The sequence below is a fragment of the Balearica regulorum genome, chromosome 5 (genome assembly GCF_011004875.1).
Source record: "Balearica regulorum gibbericeps isolate bBalReg1 chromosome 5, bBalReg1.pri, whole genome shotgun sequence".
Classification (NCBI taxonomy): domain Eukaryota; kingdom Metazoa; phylum Chordata; class Aves; order Gruiformes; family Gruidae; genus Balearica; species Balearica regulorum.
This window is the reverse complement of record NC_046188.1, coordinates 58,343,488-58,362,024: the sequence shown is the minus strand read 5'-3', so window position 1 is coordinate 58,362,024 and position 18,537 is coordinate 58,343,488. Positions and strand designations below refer to the sequence as shown.

The window sequence follows — 18,537 nt, the reverse complement described above, 5'->3', positions numbered from 1 at the left end:
GCATTTTTTGGTTTGCAGTTCTCAGCTCCATGTGATGCAACCTTGAGCTGTGCCATGAGCCAGGGTTGTGCTTTGCAGGTTATCTGTGGGACCTCAGACTGTCACGCAGGTGTTCCAGGCAGGTGGGAGCTGGATTCTGAGAACCCAGCTCTTAATGAAGAAAAATAATTTACTAATTTGTGTAAAGTTATGATAACTGTGGTGGGTTGACCCTGGCTGAGGGCCAGGTGCCCACCAGAGCCGCTCTATCACTCCCCTCTTTCATTAGACAGGGGAGAAAAGGTACAATGAAAAAAAAACTTACGGGTCGAGATAAGGACAGGGAGAGATCATTCTCTAATTATCACCACGAGCAAAACAGACCGAACTTAGAGAGGGAATTCATCTTATTTATTACTAAGCAAAACAGAGTAGAGGAATGAGAAATAAAACCAAATCTTAAAAACACCTCCCCCCACCCCTCCCATCTTCCCGGGCTCAACTTCACTCCCGGCTTCAACCTCCGCCCCCCCCAGCGGCACAGGGGGACGGGGAGTGGGGGTTACGGTCAGTTCATCATGCGGTGTTTCTGCTGCTTCTTCATCCTCAGGGGGAGGACTCATTGTTCCCCCGCTCCAGCGTGGGGTCCCTCCCACGGGCTACAGTCCTTCACGAACTGCTCCAGCATGGGTCTCTCCCACGGGGTGCAGACCTTCAGGAGCAAACTGCTCCAGCGTGGGTCCCCCACGGGGTCACAGGTCCTGCCAGCAAACCTGCTCTGGCGTGGGCTCCTCTCTCCATGGGTCCACAGGTCCTGCCAGGAGCTTGCTCCAGCATGGGCTTCCCACGGGGCCACAGCCTCCTTCAGGTGTCTCCACCTGCTCTGGTGTGGGGTCCTCCAGGGGCTGCAGGTGGAATCTCTACACCCCCTCATCCTCCCTCCATGGGCTGCAGGGGGACAGCCTGCTTCACTATGGTCTTCACCGCGGGCTGCAGGGGAATCTTGCTCCGGCGCCTGGAGCACCTCCTCCCCCTCCTTCTGCACTGACCTTGGTGTCTGCAGATGTTCTTACATCTTCTCCCTCCTCTCTCTGGCTGCAAAAGCGCTCTCTAACTGTTTTTCTCTTTCTTAAATATGTTATCACAGAGGCGCTGATTGGCTTGGCCTTGGCCAGCGGCGGGTCCGTCTTGTAGCCGGCTGGCATTGGCTCTATCAGACACAGGGGAAGCTTCTGGCAGCTTCTCACAGAAGCCACCCCTGTAGCCCCCCCGCTACCAAAACCTTGCCACGCAAAACCAACACAATAACTTTTGGAAATTTTGCATTAAATATCTGTCTTCCAGTATTTGGATGAAAAACAAAAAGAAAGCCTCCTGTATAGTCAAAATGAACCCTGCACTTACTCTTTCTTTGATAATATCCCCTAATGAGTTGTGTAATTACAAAACATTGAAAATCTGAATTACTTTAGCTGATTGACAGCAACCGGGTGCTGGCTATTCCTGATGTTGTCTTCTGGCTGCACTATGGCATACCATGTAATGTACCTACTCAATCCTTCAGCCATTGACTGTCAAATGCAGTTGGGTGCCGATTGCTGCAGCCCTCCTCCATAACATGGGCTGCCAACAGATAGAATTTTTGGTTTCTTTGTTGTCATCTTAGAAAATACTAAAATTTAAGTTCCTTGCTCTTAGCATGTATCTTAGCACAGTGCCCAGTGTATCAAAATATTACCTGAAGTTATGTGACGTTCTCTGTTCTGGTATGATGGGACATTTATGGTGACATTTATGCTTCTGAACAAACTTTCATGGGGGAGCAATGAAAGGATAGGCAAGGGCCGTGACGGACCCTCACCCCTTCTGCTCCACATTGCCTGGTGTACTTGTAGCGCGCTGTGGGGACGTGTTCAGGTAATTACAGCGAGGCTGCTGATGCAACCATAGCGGTAGGATAAGATAGCACAAGACAGAAGAGAATGTTGCAAGCTTAAGCTAAAGGGGATGTGGTCAGGGAAGAGTTTATGGATGAAGATGTTTCCCACTCGATTTTCTGTAAAATATGATAAGGAGGGATCAGAGATGGGACACAGACGATGATGCAAACTGCTGGGAAAGTCTGCTCCGTGAATTGTACTTGTTGACACGGTAGCATGGCAAACCATGGCTCTGTGAATTAAAGTCAGAGAAAACAAGTCCAGAAACTGGCATGTGACTACTGTTTTTATCACAAAAAAAATCTCCTGTCATCAGTAGCGCAGAGGAGTCAGTGCCTGAGCTGTCTGTAACTCATCTTTAGTAGTCACTGGAGTTTGTCCCAAAATTATCTGTGTCGCTAGTGCCCCACAGATAAGGAACTGCAGCACTGCTTTTGCCAGACAGGTGAGGCCATATTGGGATTCCTTTATGAGAATTTTAAGAGCTTGGCTTTTCTCAGACTGCACTGTAGAAGGCACCAGATAAAGCCTGAAGTGTGACTCCTCTCTTGCAAAACAAGGTTTGTGTTTGACCTTGTTTTCATGAGGGAAAAAATCATCATTTGAGAGGTGTGAGGGTTAAGTAGCTACACTCTTTGAGTTGTAAGCATAGTTAAAAAGATTCTACAAAGGACGATAACGTAATTGGGCTGATGTGATGTGGAAAATATGCATTTCCTCTTCAGTCTGTGCCACTCTCTCCCTGCCAATGTTATTGCTGAGGTATTCTTTGCACTCAGTGAGATATCACAAAGGTCACTCACAGCAAATGTGTCAGCATTCAAATTAGAGGAGCCACCACGACTGACCCTGCCTTTCACCCTTGCCAAAAGCACGGTTATGTTCTCACTTCTGCGCCAGGCTGCTGGTGCCAGGCGGGGGAAGCCTGGCTCCGAAGCACCGGATAGACCCTGGAGCCTGACGGGCACACTGCAACAGCAGTGCTCTGGGTTTGCTACAGCAGTCATCCACCCTGGGAAACATTCCGCTCCTGAATAACATTTTTTCTTTGTCAAGCTCCTGTGCAGAGTGAGGGATTTTCACCTGAGTTGTTAGCTCACTGCTAGTACTGAGTAATATGTGTTACAGTCCATAACAGACAAGGGAGATCTCTTGTTTGTGCTTTAGAGAGCTCTTTACCCAGTTGCATAGATCAACTGTAGCAGTATTTGTTGCGGTGTGGGTAATGATTAAGTATGAAATGTTCAAAACTGGCTGCTGCGTTTGAGTTGGCCTGAATGGACTTGGCTCACCATGATTCTCACGTGAATTGTATGTGTTCCCCTCTGTCATGATCACATTTACACTAGGGAATTCCCTATTGTATTTAGACATTAGGAACAGAGCTTTCTATTGGCAAATCTCCCCTGGCATCAAGAGAAGAAGTAACCTAAAATATACACATACAGATTTGTCCATATTTCCTGGAAAGAAGGATGTCAGATATTGATCAGAAGTACAGTATTAGCTGCATACCTCTTACTTGTTTGCTTTAAAAAATAAATCATGATGCAAAATATTACTCTGGCTTTTACAGCCTAAACTCACTCAATTTTCTATGTAATATGCAGCTGCTACTTTGATTTTAAACATCTAATTGATTATTCTAGAGACAGGTCAGATTCAGTAACAGAAAATTCAGAAAGTTCAGAACCCTCTTTCAAGTCACGTATGCAATCACTCTGTCCTAAACTTCCTGCAGCTATCCAGATTTGCGCAGGTTTACCTGGAGGTGAGGTGAGGAGGAGAGATGCCTTGGCTGTGGGCACAGGAGCTTTCCTCCCCATGTGCCCCTATGCGGGCGTGGGTCCTTTACAGAAGGATTCTGTCATAGGGAATTCTCAATCCGGCAGGTTGAAATCTAATTATTTAATTAAAAAATAAATGGCATTCTTCAAAGTTAATAAATATATTAATAAAATATTAAAATTAATTTAAAATTATTTAATAGTTTCAAAAATTACCGTCTCTACTTCCAAACCACCTTATAAAGGCTTGAAGGATTCTCTGTAGTTTGCTTTGCCCCTGAAGGGCTTCTAGAAAAGTAGAGAATTATTCAGATTTCAGAAGCTGAAACATGCCTTGCTGATGAGAGAGGCTGACTTTACAGCCATTCAGGCAGCAGTCAGGGTACTCATGGTTCAAAAGGGGCTATCGTGTCTTGTGTGCATCCATGTGGGCTGATCTGATTAAAACAGAAGTGGAAAAAGAAAAGGTCTTTGAGGCTTCGTTTCAGCAAAGTATTTTAGCACAAGGAAAGTAAAAAAGGGCAGCAAGGATGTTTATATAACAAAATAATTTTTTTTTTTATCTGGCTTTGGACACAAACTGATCTGATGCCAAGCAAGGGGGTTCGATCAGGTGACCTCCTCAGGTCTCTTCCCACTTGAATTAATTTATGTTTCTATATAATTTTGCCTGAAAGTGAAAAACAAAATAGTTATCCAGAGGCAGACACACAAGCTTAAAAACTTAAGTGAAAAGTTTAAACAAGGCCTTCCAGTACCTGAAGGGGTCGTACAGGAAAGCTGGTGAGGGACTGTTTATCGGAGTGTAGTGACAGGACAAGGGGTAATGGGTTTCAGCTGAAGGAGGGGAGATTTAGATTAGATGTTAGAAAAAAATTCTTTACTGTTAGAGGGGTGAGGCACTGGAACAGGTTGCCCAGAGAGGTTGTGGAGGCCCCATCCCTGGAAGTGTTCAAGGCCAGGTTGGATGGGGCTTTGGGCAACGTGGTCTAGTGGAGGGTGTCCCTGTCCATGGCAGGGGGGTTGGAACTAGATGTTCTTTGAGGTCCCTTCCAACCCAAACTATTCTATGAGTCTGTGATTCTAAATTTGAGTCCTAATCATGTGAAAACAGTGCCTTACAAATGCAAGCAATCCTACAAATAAGCAGGTGTCCCAGACTTGTCAACAATTGCAGGCCTTATGCATGAACACCCAGAGGTATCTATCCTTTAATCTGTAATCAGCAGTGATGTTACCCGTAACCGCTTTGCTTCTCAAAAAAATCTCCATTTCAGCTTCGCTTCAGTATTGGTTTACAAGCACAAAGGTATTTATTGCTTCATGTTGTTCCTGGTGAGAAGGTTATCTGCCACAGCTCCCTCCCCACCCTCTCGTCATCCGATGCTGCGCCTCTGAATGTGCCTGTTGTTCCTGAGTGCGTGTGCTTGCACGTTCCCAGACTGGGGGCCGCAGCCGTGCAGTCAGATGGCTCCATCGCCATGCTCTCTTTTCCTTTAGCAACAATGACTCACATGATTTTATTTTGAAATGTTCATGGGGTAGGTCTTCTTGCTAAAAAGCTGAAAAAACATGTCATTTCTTTGGTTTGAGTCAAAAGAGAGGCACTGAAGATTTTTTTCCCTTTTAAACTTCTTAGAATGGTAACAGAGAAACAATCAGCAATAATTTTGCATAGGAAGAAACGCTGTCATGTCTGACACTTTTACACTGGCTAGAAAACTGGAGATGTCCTGCACCATTGTGTCAAAGACTTTCTTGAATTCTCATTTTATTCCTCCGTGCCCTATGTGGTGAGTAGTTGGTGGTATCTGGGGTAATGGAAGACGTGTCCTCACAGCACAGCAGCCCAGGGAGTGAAGCACGAGCCATTGATGTGAGGGGCTCTGGGGACACACAGCCTCAGAAGAAGAGTGCCTGGGGGTTAAGGGGGGTACTGTAGCTGAGCACCCACACTGTGGAGCAGGGAGAAAGCAGTAATGTCTCCCCGTTGTCAGCCAGCTCTTCCGACAGGCCAGGGATCCTCAGGGGCTTGCTTTAAAAGCTGACCTGCAGGAATGCTGCGGGAGCTGATTACAGCGAGACAGCTGGAGTATGGAGGATGTCACTTACGATACTGATACGGTTCAATTTATATCTTGTCCCTGATGCTATTACTTAGTCTTATCCACCTGAATAAAAGTGCTGCTATTATTTATTCTTATGCAACCAGAAAAATCTTTCTTTTTTCAGAGCTTAGGTGTGTATTGCATCTGGCACAGCACAGTTCTGCTCTGAATTACTGCCTGCACAGTCACAGCAATGCTATATGCACTCCATCTCCCACCCAAACTGCAGCAGTCTGCTACAATTTTTACTTCCATTTTCTCTTTACTTGATGTTTTTCAAGCTTTCTGCTCTGTCCTTCCCCTCCACCTCTGCAGTCCATGTGTGTTAGAGGGGAGATGGGCTGTGAATCCTTAGCCCCGTAGCCTTTGGGAAAAGTCTTTTACAGAGTCCTCTGCAAACCTCTCAGACCATTTTATCTTGCAGAGTTGTCACAGACTTCTGTCTCTCTCTCTCTTTCTCTGTCAGAGACTGGAGTTAATCCAGGATCTGGGGAGGCATTGAAGGGTGTAGGACGGAAGTGTCAGGCATCTGTTTTTTCCTATGCAGTTCATCAATGGCACAAGGGCAGGAGCTATCACAGAAAAGCATGGCTGTGGCCTGTGACGAGGCACGTGGGTGTGTAATATCCACCTGAGTCACAGCATTACACCTGGGAAGGCTGGAGCCTCCAGACTCCAACCTCAAGTGGGAGGAAGCTCTCCCGAGCAGACGAGAGGATGTGGGTCAGGAAGGTAACTCGGTCACAAAGCGGTTGTGGGCTGGAGCATGTGTGTGTTAACACAGCAGATGAGAGAGTTCAGCAAACGTGAACGGAGTAACATAATTAAATCAGCAGGGAGAAATGAGAAACATTAAAAGGTTGTGGAAACGTAAACACAGGCAGTGGAAACGCTTCTTTGTGAATTTACATTTTTGGCTACGTTTCTCTGAGGAAGCAGAAGGGCCAGATTCTGACAATCAGTCCCAGTCCTGTGCGTGGTCCAGAGCATCGGCATAGCACAGAGCTGGCACCAGCCCTGGGGTGATGGAGCTGGCATGTGGCTTGGCACTACACGTAAGTGGTGGTCCTCCCTCCTCTCCTGGCTGAGTAAGCTTCTTTGTCCCTTGGGAGAGGAGGAGGAAGGGGAGTGGATATTTTCACCTTCCCCTCCTTCAATGCAAATGCCAAAATGACTGTGGAGGTGCACAGGAGTAGCAAGGTAGGATCAGGGAATCCTGCCAGCAGGTGGTTGTCTGTGCTAGGGGCTTAGTCCTGGACTTAGGAGATGCTCAGTGTGTGAGGCTCCCTTGGGTCTGGGAGAAATGGTAGGTGGTAGAGGGGGAAGTGAGAAGGAATATAACTTTTGGCTACTGTTACAGAGAAAAGAGAGTTATCAAGTGTATCTGTGGAATATTTCCAATGTGAGTAGCATGTGTAACTGAATATGACTTTAACATTTCATAAGAGTTGGTGACTTGCAGTATGCAATGAGCCGTGGTCCTCTGAAGCAGACGCATCCAGCACTAGTATGCGCATTGGCAATGCTCCCTGCAGCCATGGCAGCATCCATTCACTGTTCAACAGCAGACAATGTGCTTTTCTCAGAATATGGTAATTGTGCTGTGATTAGATATTAATATAGCCTAGACTTGGGGTTATTTGTTGGTTGACTGACCCAGAAATTGATAGCAGAGATCCTCCTATCTAAAGGACAGTAAATGTTCTTGTTAAGTCACATTAATTTGCTTTTGACATGGGCCTAAACCATGTCCACAAGCAGTCTCCACAGTTCAGCTGAGTCACGGTAATGTCTGAAATTCCTGTGCCTCAGCTCTTTGTCTGAGCCTTGCGTCTCCACAGCTGAGTACACAACAAGGAAAAGTTTCTATGTGTGATCATGAGAAAATGATTTGGAATACAAAATAGCTCAGAAGAAGATAAATCAACTTTGGGAAAGATGCATTGTCATCTTTTTTCTGTAACGTGATAAAAGATCTCTTCTTCAAGAGAAATTTGTGATTAAGAATGTCTCAGTAAGACTATATAATCTCATATTAATACTTTCATGGGGAGAAGATCAAACACTGAAGGTTTTTTTTAATCAAGTGAATAAAAAAGGCACAGGAAGAACCAAAACTTGGACAAATTCCAAATAATTTTTAACAAGATGATAACCATGGAAAAAAAATCTGGAAGGAGAGAGAAGTGGTGGATTGCCTGTGTTTTGAAATCAATTGAAACTGGGTGTTTTTCTAGAAATTGTTCACTAATTTTGCTTTACTGGAGTGCACATTATTGGGATGACTACAGGCTAGTGGGTTGAGTTCAGTGGCATAGGCTGTGTAGCATGGCTAGATAATAGCCTTATATATCTGTATGTAAGAAAATTCCCTTATCCCACAAAACTTGCACACACAGTCACCTTTTCATAGTCAATTACTGTTAGTAGACTTACTCCGTGTGTAGTTACATGTGCATACAGGACAGCCTGTGGCTGACAGAGCAGAGAGATGCACCTCTTCCCCTCAACACCTCTGCAGAGACAGAGCATCACAGGCCAGCAGAGCAGTCCGCATCTCCGGGGTGTCATGCGAGCCTGGCATTCGACGGGGCAGCGGCACTACCCGTGTGTTGGAGGGAAGGAGGGAGGTCCACACCAGTGTGGCACTGGGACCCCAGGCACAGCTGGCCCCATGCCGTATGGGAGTGGCCGGAGCCCTGGGCTCATCACAGTGTGTCTCCCACTTGTGCACACTCTTGCAGTGCATCCCCTCTGAAGTAGGTGACGGTTTATGTTCCTCGTTAGTGCGTGACTCATGCAATGGTTTGGGTTCTTGTGCCTATGTATAAAATTACCTGCATATGGGTAATATAAGAAGTGTTTTCCAGTAGAACGACAGTGCATTATGCAGCATTCCTGTAAAACTGCACAGACCAAATGAAAAACCCCACTCTCAAAACCAGCTCTCTGGTTTACCAAAACTGTCCTAGACTATTAAAAGTGAAAATATTTTGAAAATCTAATTTCTTTGACTATTCTGTTGCTTTACTTTGTGTGCTTCACACGCCTTAAAGAAATGATCTGACCTTATTTCTTATAAACAACAATAGTGGGACAATGTGGCATTGCACATCTTGAAAGGAAAAACTAGAGCGGACTTTGTTTCCCAGGGTAGGACTTGCTTTATTAATTTACCAAACATGGTTCTCATGAATAATACCCTTTTAAAAGGATCTGAAATATATTTTAGAGATTTAAACTGGGGGTTCCCTTACAGCTATCGTCTCTGAATTTTACCTTATGGAATGTAACAACCTCACACTGAAGTGAAAGATGTCTGTCCTTTCTAAATATGGATCTTTCCAGCTACAGAAGAGACACAGGGACTTTGTATGAGCAGGAGTTTGGTAACGGCGTGTGGGACTCCCTCTGCACCAGCACTGTCCAGGAGGGTGGGCAGGGTCAATTCTGGGGACTGAACATTTGGAGCAAGCGTTTCACAGGGGGTCAGCCTGAAACGGCTCACAGGGGAAGATTTTCTAAGGCTGAATTTTGAAAAACTGTGTGCAGAGCCTTACAACGCACAGGCTGAGGTGCTGACAAGGGCGATGGTGTGACCTGCGGGACTCTGGCAGAGCAGGGTGCTGCCACAGGACACCCTCCCTGCCATGGCTGCTTGCTGCGTTCAGCTGCTGCCTGGCCCCAGCCAGCTCCCAGGAAAGCTCTGGAAGAGAAACTCGTGTCCTGGGCCAGAGCCCGAAGCCTGCCCTAGCGTGGGAATAGCACGCACAAGAGGATGCAGGGGCTGATTTACGTCACAGCACTGCGTGTAAAACAACAAGTTACAAAAGGGCATTCTATAGAAAGGAAAAAAAATACTGAGTATCAGAAGAATGTTTGTCTTCCTGCTTTTAGCTTAATGTGGCTCTTTTTTTTTAGTCGCTCAGCTAAGATGACTGAATTTGTAGTAGTTGAAAATGCCACAGAGTCATTAAAATGAGCTTGAGAAAGTGCTGGGAGTCTGTACCATGTTCCACAGGTCTTCTGAAACGGACCACTATAGAATCATAGAATCATTTTGGTTGGAAAAGACCTTTAAGATCATCAAGCCCAACCGTTAATGCTTGCTATGGTAGACCCTCGAGACCCAAATACAAGGCAATGGCAGCACCATTGCCTGCTATGAAAGAAAATAAATTAGAGAAATGCATCATTTTACAAGAAGCCTGTGTCAGGCAACGTATGTTACGAAAACATGTTGTGATTGATAAATCTTAAAGGAAATGTCAAGTAAAACCGCTCCAACAGATTATTTGCAGTAAAAGACAAGCATTTGCTCTTCACCAACCTTTTCTCTCTCTGTCCTCTAATTCTCACTTTTCCCTTTCAGCAAACTTCAAAAGTTAATCACTGACAGGAACAAACAGGTGAAACCTTTTTCCTGGCCTTGGAATAATCCACAACTAAAAATGCTCGTGAGGGTTATTCCGGTGGAGGTCTGATGCCACCTAAAGTCTCCAACCAGTCTTGCAGTAAAAGAAATCGGCATTTCTCCCCAGCATTCTCAAGCAGCAACAGCTCTGAAGTTACTAGTTTTTTATAGTTCTGTGTGGCTCCATTAAGCACAGCAGAAGTTTGCACTGTGAGAAAATTAGCTCAGTCATGCTAGGCTGGGTAAGAATCCAAATTTCTGTCATCCTCAGCCTGTGAGAAGCAGACATCATAACTTGGTCCAAAATCAAAGCTCTGAAACGGAGAGCCTGTCTTTATTCCCCTGATGCTAAAACTAGCTTGGTAATGATGTTCCTTCATTTTTAACATTTGGGAACCATGTGACTGTAAAAGCGAATCGGATTCAGTAGATGGAAGGGCAATTTATGCAAGACATTTTCCATGAATGATATCAAGCCTTAATGTTTAGGGGATACCAATGTATATTTTACGCTATTGAGCAGGGTTAATACCTTTATCACTAGAGCTGGTCAATCAGCCCATTAAAATGTGCTATAATAAAAATATGCAGTTGTCACAAAAATGTACCAACTTTAAAAATGCATTGCTTTTACTGGATTTCTTTTGGAGTAAGTATTGATTGTTGGGGGGTTTTAATATCTGATTTAGTAGAGTTTTTGTTTAGGATTTTTTTTTCAATTTTATTTTTCATTTTCATTCTCCCTTGTTTGTGCATTAGTGCTTGACGTAAGAACATCAATATTATGCAGTTTTACTACTGACACGATCTTAACAGCTTAAGAACTGAAGTTGCTTTTGGATTTTAAGCATCATTCAAAGCAGCTGCTATTGAGTGCTGTTGGGAACATTAAACCTGTCTTCTAGATCAAAGTGTCTCCTGACTGCCACAATGAAACAAATTGCTTCTAGTTTTTTACCTTTAGTTTCAAGTCACCCAGAGGCAGGCATTGGAGGAACCACCACACTGCACAGTGCAGAAGCGGTAGGGACTGGAAGGGACCTAGTCCGGCTGAAGTCAGAAGGATAGGAGGGCAGCCCCTCGAGCACTTGCATTCTAACACGCTAAGGTTATCAGCAGGTGGTAGGTGTTCTGGATGAAGAAGAACCTCTGCTAACGTGGTTGTTCCTCTCTCTCCAGCACCCTCTCGAGCTGCTCGCACGCCGTGGTGGCCCTGCTGTACCCCTTCTCCTGGCAGCACACCTTCATCCCTGTTCTGCCCTCATCCATGATTGACATTGTGTGCTGCCCTACCCCTTTCCTGGTGGGACTGCTCTCCAGCTCTCTGCCCAAACTGAAGGAGCTGCCTGTAGAGGAGGTAGGAACTGACTCCACAATTGTTTGCCTGCAGTAAAGCTGGCCTCACCCCGGAGAGGGCCTGCCATTCACACATAAATCCCCACACGTTTAATTTTTAATCTGCCTCTTTGTTTCTTCTCTGCCTGATTCTCATGGGCAACTGCCTCTTGGTAAAACTGCAGTAGTACGTTCGTTCAGTCTTTATTCTGCCCCTCTTCGCATACCTGGCACCTTGACAGAAGCGAATGTTAACTTGGTCAACAAGTAAGTACAGTGTAAATGTGCTGATTTGTTCTGAGTTTTTTGTACCTGGAACAAGAAGAGGAAGACACGAGGTGACATCTGCTATGACACTTATTAATGCTAATGGAAGTTGTGCATGAAGCCATAGCCAGCACAGAAAATAAAACCTTTAACGCTTTTTTTCTTTTCTTTTTTTTTTTTTTTAATACTTCTAAGACTTTGCTACTACTGTACTGGAAATCAAATGAGAGTTGCACTTCATCAGCTCTTCCAGTAAAATACCACAAAAATACTCAAGGGCACACTCTTCTCTTGCTCCTATTAGTTTCCTGTCATTTTTCAATGAAATTTTCTTTTCTCGTGCTCGCTGTTCAAGGCTCTCTGTGTCTCTGGCCCATGTAAATCTCTGCTCTGTTTTCCTCCCACTTCCCTAACATTGCTCTCCCACATCTTCCCAGCCCTGTCTCTCAGCTTTGCTGCTTCATTACCATTAACATTTCACACCCTTGCCCTTCAGAAGCCCTGCTGCCTCAAGTGACACCATTTTGTTTAAACCTCTCTAAAATGCTTTTCATCTGCACGTTCACAAAAAATATTAGCAATAAGTTGCTTAGATTTAAGAAAAAAGACCTGCCTAACCCTTTTAGCTTTTTTCACATATTAACCTAGTATGAGATCTGTTGTATCTAACTATGTTAAATTAGACTTTAAGCTCTAAAGAAAAACTTCATCTTGTTTTATAAAGCACATGACCTGTTGTTTCACAGTAGGAATTTAATTCATGTTGAGGCTTGGGACTGTTCAGATGATCTTTCACTATTAAAAGGCAGAGACAAATGAATGTTTTCTGTCTCTTCAGATACATTTCACTATAGTGTTTTCTTTTCTTTAGGCTTTGATGGTTAACCTGGGATCCGATCGATTCATCAGACAGGTAAAGTACATCTTGAAGTGTTGCCATGCAGTCTAGCAAGCTGTTTACTCCTATAGCATGATTAAGGTTTCTTTGATTAGAGATATTTGGCAGGAATTGTGCAATGAGAAAGAGATTAGGAACAAAAAAAAGTGCTCATTTTCTGTTTCACCTCCAAATAAGTACTACTCCACAAGTATGCAAAAGGGATTGAGGTTGTGACTATCAGAAGAAATCAAGAACTGTATTCACAGTGCAAAGAAAATACCCAAAGATAATAACATCATGTTAGCAAGAAAACTCACGTGTTGGAGGTGAAAAGGACAAAAATTGCAAAGAAAGGTTTCTGAGTGAGAGAGGAAAAGTGAAGAACAGTTTAATGCGGTAGAAAAAGCAGGAGCCTTGTAAACAGGGAGATGAAGGATCACATTCTCCTGATAGTAATGTGACACTAAATAGTTTCAAAAATAACAGTCTGCAGGTTAGATGAATAAACTTTCTTGAACGATTCCCTGGAAGATATGGCTGGCGAATAGTGGTTGCAGAGCTAAGATTCTTGTGTCTACTCACTTTTGCTGAACAAGCATAAAATAAGATGAAGAAAGCAACAGGGGGAAAACCCAGAAAACAAGATATACTGGAATATAGGTAAAAACAACCGTCAAGAACCAAAGAAGCTGCCTAAACCCGACTAGAGCAGCTGTGTGTACACATAGCTAGGTTTGCATGGCGTGTATTTAGTTAAAAACAACTATTTGGACTCTCTGTCATGTAAAGAGCTGATTCCAAGTTTCTGTATGTTTACCTTGCTGGCTTATCATTCCTGGCTTTAATCTCATTTAAGAGTGACAAGAAATTTCGTTTAGAAATGCATGGTAGTTGCACATAGATTTTCATAGTTTTGTTTATGTAGGCATGACAGTAGCAGATACAAAATGCTTTTCTCCTGAATTTTAAACCTTGCAACAGTATTCGCTGTAGTTGCTGCACAGATTAATGTGATCTAAAGATTATTTTTTTTTCTAACTTTTTTCCCCCCTCGCTCAGATGGATGATGAAGACACACTATTACCTAGAAAATTGCAGGCCGCTCTGGAGCAGGCTCTAGAGAGAAAGAACGAACTGATAAATCAGGATTCAGACAGTGATTCAGATGATGGTAAGTTCATTTGGAAACAGGGACTTGTATAAACAACACGTAGGTAGCATTGTGACTTTCCACCCAAGAGAAAGAAAGATGGGAATTTAGTACTCAAATACCTTTTGTAACATCAAAGATGCTCTCTGAACACACAGGGAGGGGGACTGATAGCATCAACCCACAGTAAAACGTTGTCAGCGATCTATTTTAATTTCATTGTAAATGACATGCGCTCCCATGAGTACCTCTAAACCTTTACTGCAGAGGTTTGCAGTTAACTTGGCCCTAATTCAATCCAGATAACTATATGTGCTCAGGGGTGTGTCTGAGGTCGGAGTTGCTCTTGGCGCTCGGTATATTCAGGGGAGAGAAGCAGGTACCTTCAGGAAATAATTTCAGTGCAAGAGGGGCTGAGTTGCCTCTGAAGGTTCATATTTCTCTCCAGCAATTATAAAAACAGCCCAGGGTGAGTTTAAATGCCTGTGGTTAAAAGGTATGAAACAGGCCCCTATTCAGTTTTTGAAATTTATTTCTGCTCGTCTGTACTTTACATATGTAAAACTCTTTTAACATCTCAAAAATGATGAAAACCTGAATTCTACAACATACCCTTTTTTGATCAGTTCTTGGTAAAGGCTTATTATCCCCAGAGCAAACATTTTAATTCTGAGTCATTCAGAAACTTCTCAAGAAAACTTAACTCAAGAGTTAAAATACGAGGTATAATTTTTATGAAGCACCCACTAAATTTTTAATTTTCTGAGCTGTTTCCTGAGGATTTGTATTTCTCATTGACTCTTGGTTATGAAACACCAGTTGTGCAGACTGGCACTCTTGGTTATAAAGCTGTTGTCCTATCTGATGTATATCCAGGGCTGCCAGGAGCCAGTACAACTCCTTTCAGTAATTAGCGTGACATCACTAAACTGCTAGATGATGGTACCTGGCCCCATGCAGATGACAATGCTGAGAGCTCTGGAAGCAGCTGATTTTGGTGTCTTATTGCCACCTTATTTTGCAGAATGTAACACCCTGAACGGATTAGTGTCTGAGGTTTTTATCCGATTCTTTGTGGAGACAGTTGGCCATTATTCCCTGTTCCTAACCCAGAACGAAAAAGGAGAGCGTGCCTTCCAAAGGGAGGCTTTCCGTAAATCTGTGGCCTCCAAGAGTATCCGCCGCTTCTTGGAAGTTTTTATGGAATCCCAAATGTTTGCTGGCTTCATCCAGGACAGAGAGCTGAGAAAATGCAGGGCAAAAGGTAAGGGTGGTTTTCTCTCCTGGTGCACGGGTTACTCGTTTTTCGCACAGGTCCCATGGTTGGTGTCTCTGTCTACTGCCAGAGCTCAGCAAATTCGGACAAATCTCCCGAAACACATTGTCCGCTTCTTGCGGGCCTAGATGGCAGCAGTGGTGGTGATAAAACTAAGGCTATAAACAGAAGAATATTCACATCTGAGCCTTAACTCACTCAAAGGCGAAACTGGGAACGATGCTGTGAAGGGCGCAGCCATCCCTGATGGGAAACCACCCCAGAGCTGGCCTGCCGGTGCTCCCGGGGCAAAACATGGGACCACTCGCCAGAGAAAGCCCAACTAGCCTGGAGAGCGAAGTACAAGAAAGACATTGGGCTGTTGGAGTGAGTCCAGAGGAGGGCCACAAAGCTGATTGGAAGGATGGAGCACCTCTCCTATGAGGACAGGCTGACAGAGTTGGGGTTGTTCAGCCTGGAGAAGAGAAGGCTCCAGGGAGAGAGACCTAATTGTGGCCTTCCAGTACGTAAAGGGGGCCTACAGGAAAGCTGGAGAGGGACTGTTTACAAGGGCATGGAGTGATAGGACAGGGGGTAATGGGTTTCAGCTGAAGGAAGGTCGATTTAGATTAGATGTTAGAAAGAAATTCTTTACTGTTAGAGTGGTGAGGCACTGGAACAGGTTGCCCAGAGAGGTTGTGGAGGCCCCATCCCTGGAAGTGTTCAAGGCCAGGCTGGATGGGGCTTTGGGCAACGTGGTCTAGTGGAGGGTGTCCCTGCCCGTGGCAGGGGGGGTTGGAATGGGGTGATCTTTGAGGTCCCTTCCAACCCAAACCATCCTACGATTCTATGACTCGACGATTTGAACTGAGGTCTCTCCCAGGGCTCTCCGAGCCAGGCCCCGCCCCTGCCCGGGAGCTGCCGGCGCGTTCCCGCCGCGGGGCGGGTGCCCGTGGCACTGTGGCGCCGCCTATGGGAGTCGCGCGGGGGCCGGCGGGAGTCGTGGCCGGTTCCGGCTGACAGCCCCGCCCGCCCCGGTGCCGCAGGGCAGGGGGGGGTTTGCAGCCGTTACCGCGTCTGGCGGGGGCAGGGAACGGGAGGCGCAGCGCAGCGGCCCGGTGCGTTCCGGCCTTGCTGGGGCGGCGGCGGCGGGCCCGCTTCCCGGGCTGCAGCCGCTGAGCGGAGGCGCGCGCGTGGTGCCGGCTGCCGGTAGTCCCGCTCGGTTGCGGCGCGCACGGCGGCCCGGTGCCGGCATGTCCCGGAGCGGAGACGGGCCGGCGGGGAGCGCGGCTGATCCGAGGGCGGGCGGAGCAGGCCGCTGGCCCGGGAGAGGGCCCCGCTGCGGGGCCGGCGGGAGCGCAGGCTGCCATCACCCCCTCGCTTTTCCGGCCCCGAATCCGTTCCTTCCTGTAACGTCTGGGGCTCCCGGTGCCGCATGAAACTGAATTAGCCCTTTACCGGCAGTAACGCCCTGTAATAGCAGAGAGGCAAAGGACCGTAAGAGGAAAAGGTTGGGAGAGCACAAAGAGGCCGGGGAACGGGTTCAGCCGGGCACAGCTCACCCCAGATGGGCTTCTCCCTCTTCTGCAGGTCTCTTCGAGCAGAGGGTTGAACAGTATTTGGAAGAGCTTCCAGACACAGAACAAAGTGGAGTAAACAAGTTTCTGCGAGGCCTTGGTGAGGAAAATCTTTAGATTCTGAAATTAATTTTCATTGTGGGTTTTTTTAATTTAAAAAAGCCTTACCTGAGTTGAAATCAGATAATTAGCCAGTTTCAGTACGTGATGGGAAATATCAAAAGGAGAACAGTGAAAGTGTATGTATAGCTGAAAAACCAGATTTAACGATCATCCTTGCTAACACTTCCATTTTCACTTGGAGGGGACACCAAACCGTAGTGGAGGACAAAAAAAGGAAGGCGACTGACCACTGAGGGTTCTGTTAGTTGGCTGTCCCTGCTGGTATTAAACAGAAGAGTTACTCTACAGCAATTAGATCACAAATTAGACCCATTCGCTAAGTAACTATTGATTTGCCCTTGGCTTTTCCATATATGCTAGAGACTGATGGTGTGCTCTCTTTAGGAAACAAAATGAAGTTCCTTCACAAGAAGAACTAACTCCTTTCTGCTGAAATACCAACCCAAAGACTATTTATGACGCTGCGTGTGAGAGACCTCCAGCGTTTCAGAGCTGGGTGCGGGAGGAGAGCGGAGCAAGCTGACCGCAGCTTTTAAGTGACAACCGATGCCGTTAGACAGTGTGCCAGATGATGGCTCCCTTATGTATTTGGATAGAATTTGTACATAATGTGCTGTAAGCTTTTGTAACTGATTTTGTAATGAGCAAGGAAAACTGTGGTAAATATTTGTATATTCCTGAGAATAACAGGTGCTTTTTTTTCCTGTAGTATGAATTGAGTTATGCTCAGTGCAAATCTGAATAGCTGACTGTGCAGCTGACTGTCTCAGCAGAACCACTGACTTCGGGATGTTTGTGAGCGACACTGATGCCTGGATACTGCGGGGATGAATGAACTCTGGTACGTGGGAGAGGTTGTACGCATGGCCGCTGCTTTCATGGGGCAGAATTTGGGGTTTTTTTTCTTTTTAATTAATTTTAAAAGAAAGAAATAACAAAGTAACTTGATAATAAGGTACTTGGTTCACAATACAAAATTTCCACTTGGTTTGAACTCTGGTCAGTAAACTACTTGTAATACATTCTGCACTAAGACTGCTAAGCCTGAGGAGATCTCAGTTCTTTGACATGCAAGCTGCAACGAGTAGGTACAGTACATCCTTTCCTAATGTATGTATGGTTTCTAATAAAGTCTGTAAATACACCTGTTTGTTTATATTCATTGCAAACCTCTGCAGTTTCTGATGTTGAGTAGGTACAAAACCAGAGTAAATTTCCTGTGATTTTTAATGAATTTGTAATTAAAGTATAAAATTGTTATTACAAGCCTGTTGTTTAGTAGGTTTGCTGTCTCACGACATACAGTTTGATTTTTTGTCAATGTTTTTCACTGGGGCCAAGACAAGGCATTTTATACCCCTGTTCTATTAATTTTATCCTAACAGAAGCATCTCTTAAAACTTTTTTTTTCTTTGCAAGGGTTAGCAGCAAATTATTTTTTGTCAGTGTGAGTATCATAGATACTGCTCCTGAACAGTGGTATTTTCAGGTTGGTTTTGTGCTACCTTGGTTAGATGATCAGAGTATGAGCAGCTTGGAGCAGACAGAGCCTTCGCCTACATTTCTGATGAGCTATTTCATGAGGGTTTGCTTTTCTTTTACATTAGCTGCAGTCCGTTTAGGTGGTGGTTGCATTTGAGCGAAGGCTGTTTGGCAGGACAGGAAAGATTAGCTGGCCACTGGCCTTCTGCAGAGCAGTGAATTAACATTTCTGATCTGGTT

The 18,537-nt window shown here is 45.1% G+C and overlaps 1 protein-coding gene across 9 annotated transcripts in view; it reads left to right on the top strand.

Moving 5' to 3' along the window:
- Nucleotides 1-17,959, top strand: part of DENND2B (DENN domain containing 2B) — a 181,956-nt gene extending 163,997 nt beyond the window's left edge. For all 9 annotated transcript variants that reach the window (XM_075755119.1, XM_075755116.1, XM_075755117.1 and 6 more), the window contains 6 exons: nt 11,408-11,585; nt 12,702-12,743; nt 13,770-13,881; nt 14,885-15,124; nt 16,706-16,792; nt 17,200-17,959. In XM_075755119.1, the coding sequence (XP_075611234.1) occupies nt 11,408-11,585; nt 12,702-12,743; nt 13,770-13,881; nt 14,885-15,124; nt 16,706-16,792; nt 17,200-17,234 (694 nt within the window). In that variant the 3' untranslated portion in view covers nt 17,235-17,959. The remainder of the gene's footprint in view (nt 1-11,407; nt 11,586-12,701; nt 12,744-13,769; nt 13,882-14,884; nt 15,125-16,705; nt 16,793-17,199) is intronic.
- The last annotated feature ends 578 nt before the right edge of the window (nt 17,960-18,537 follow it).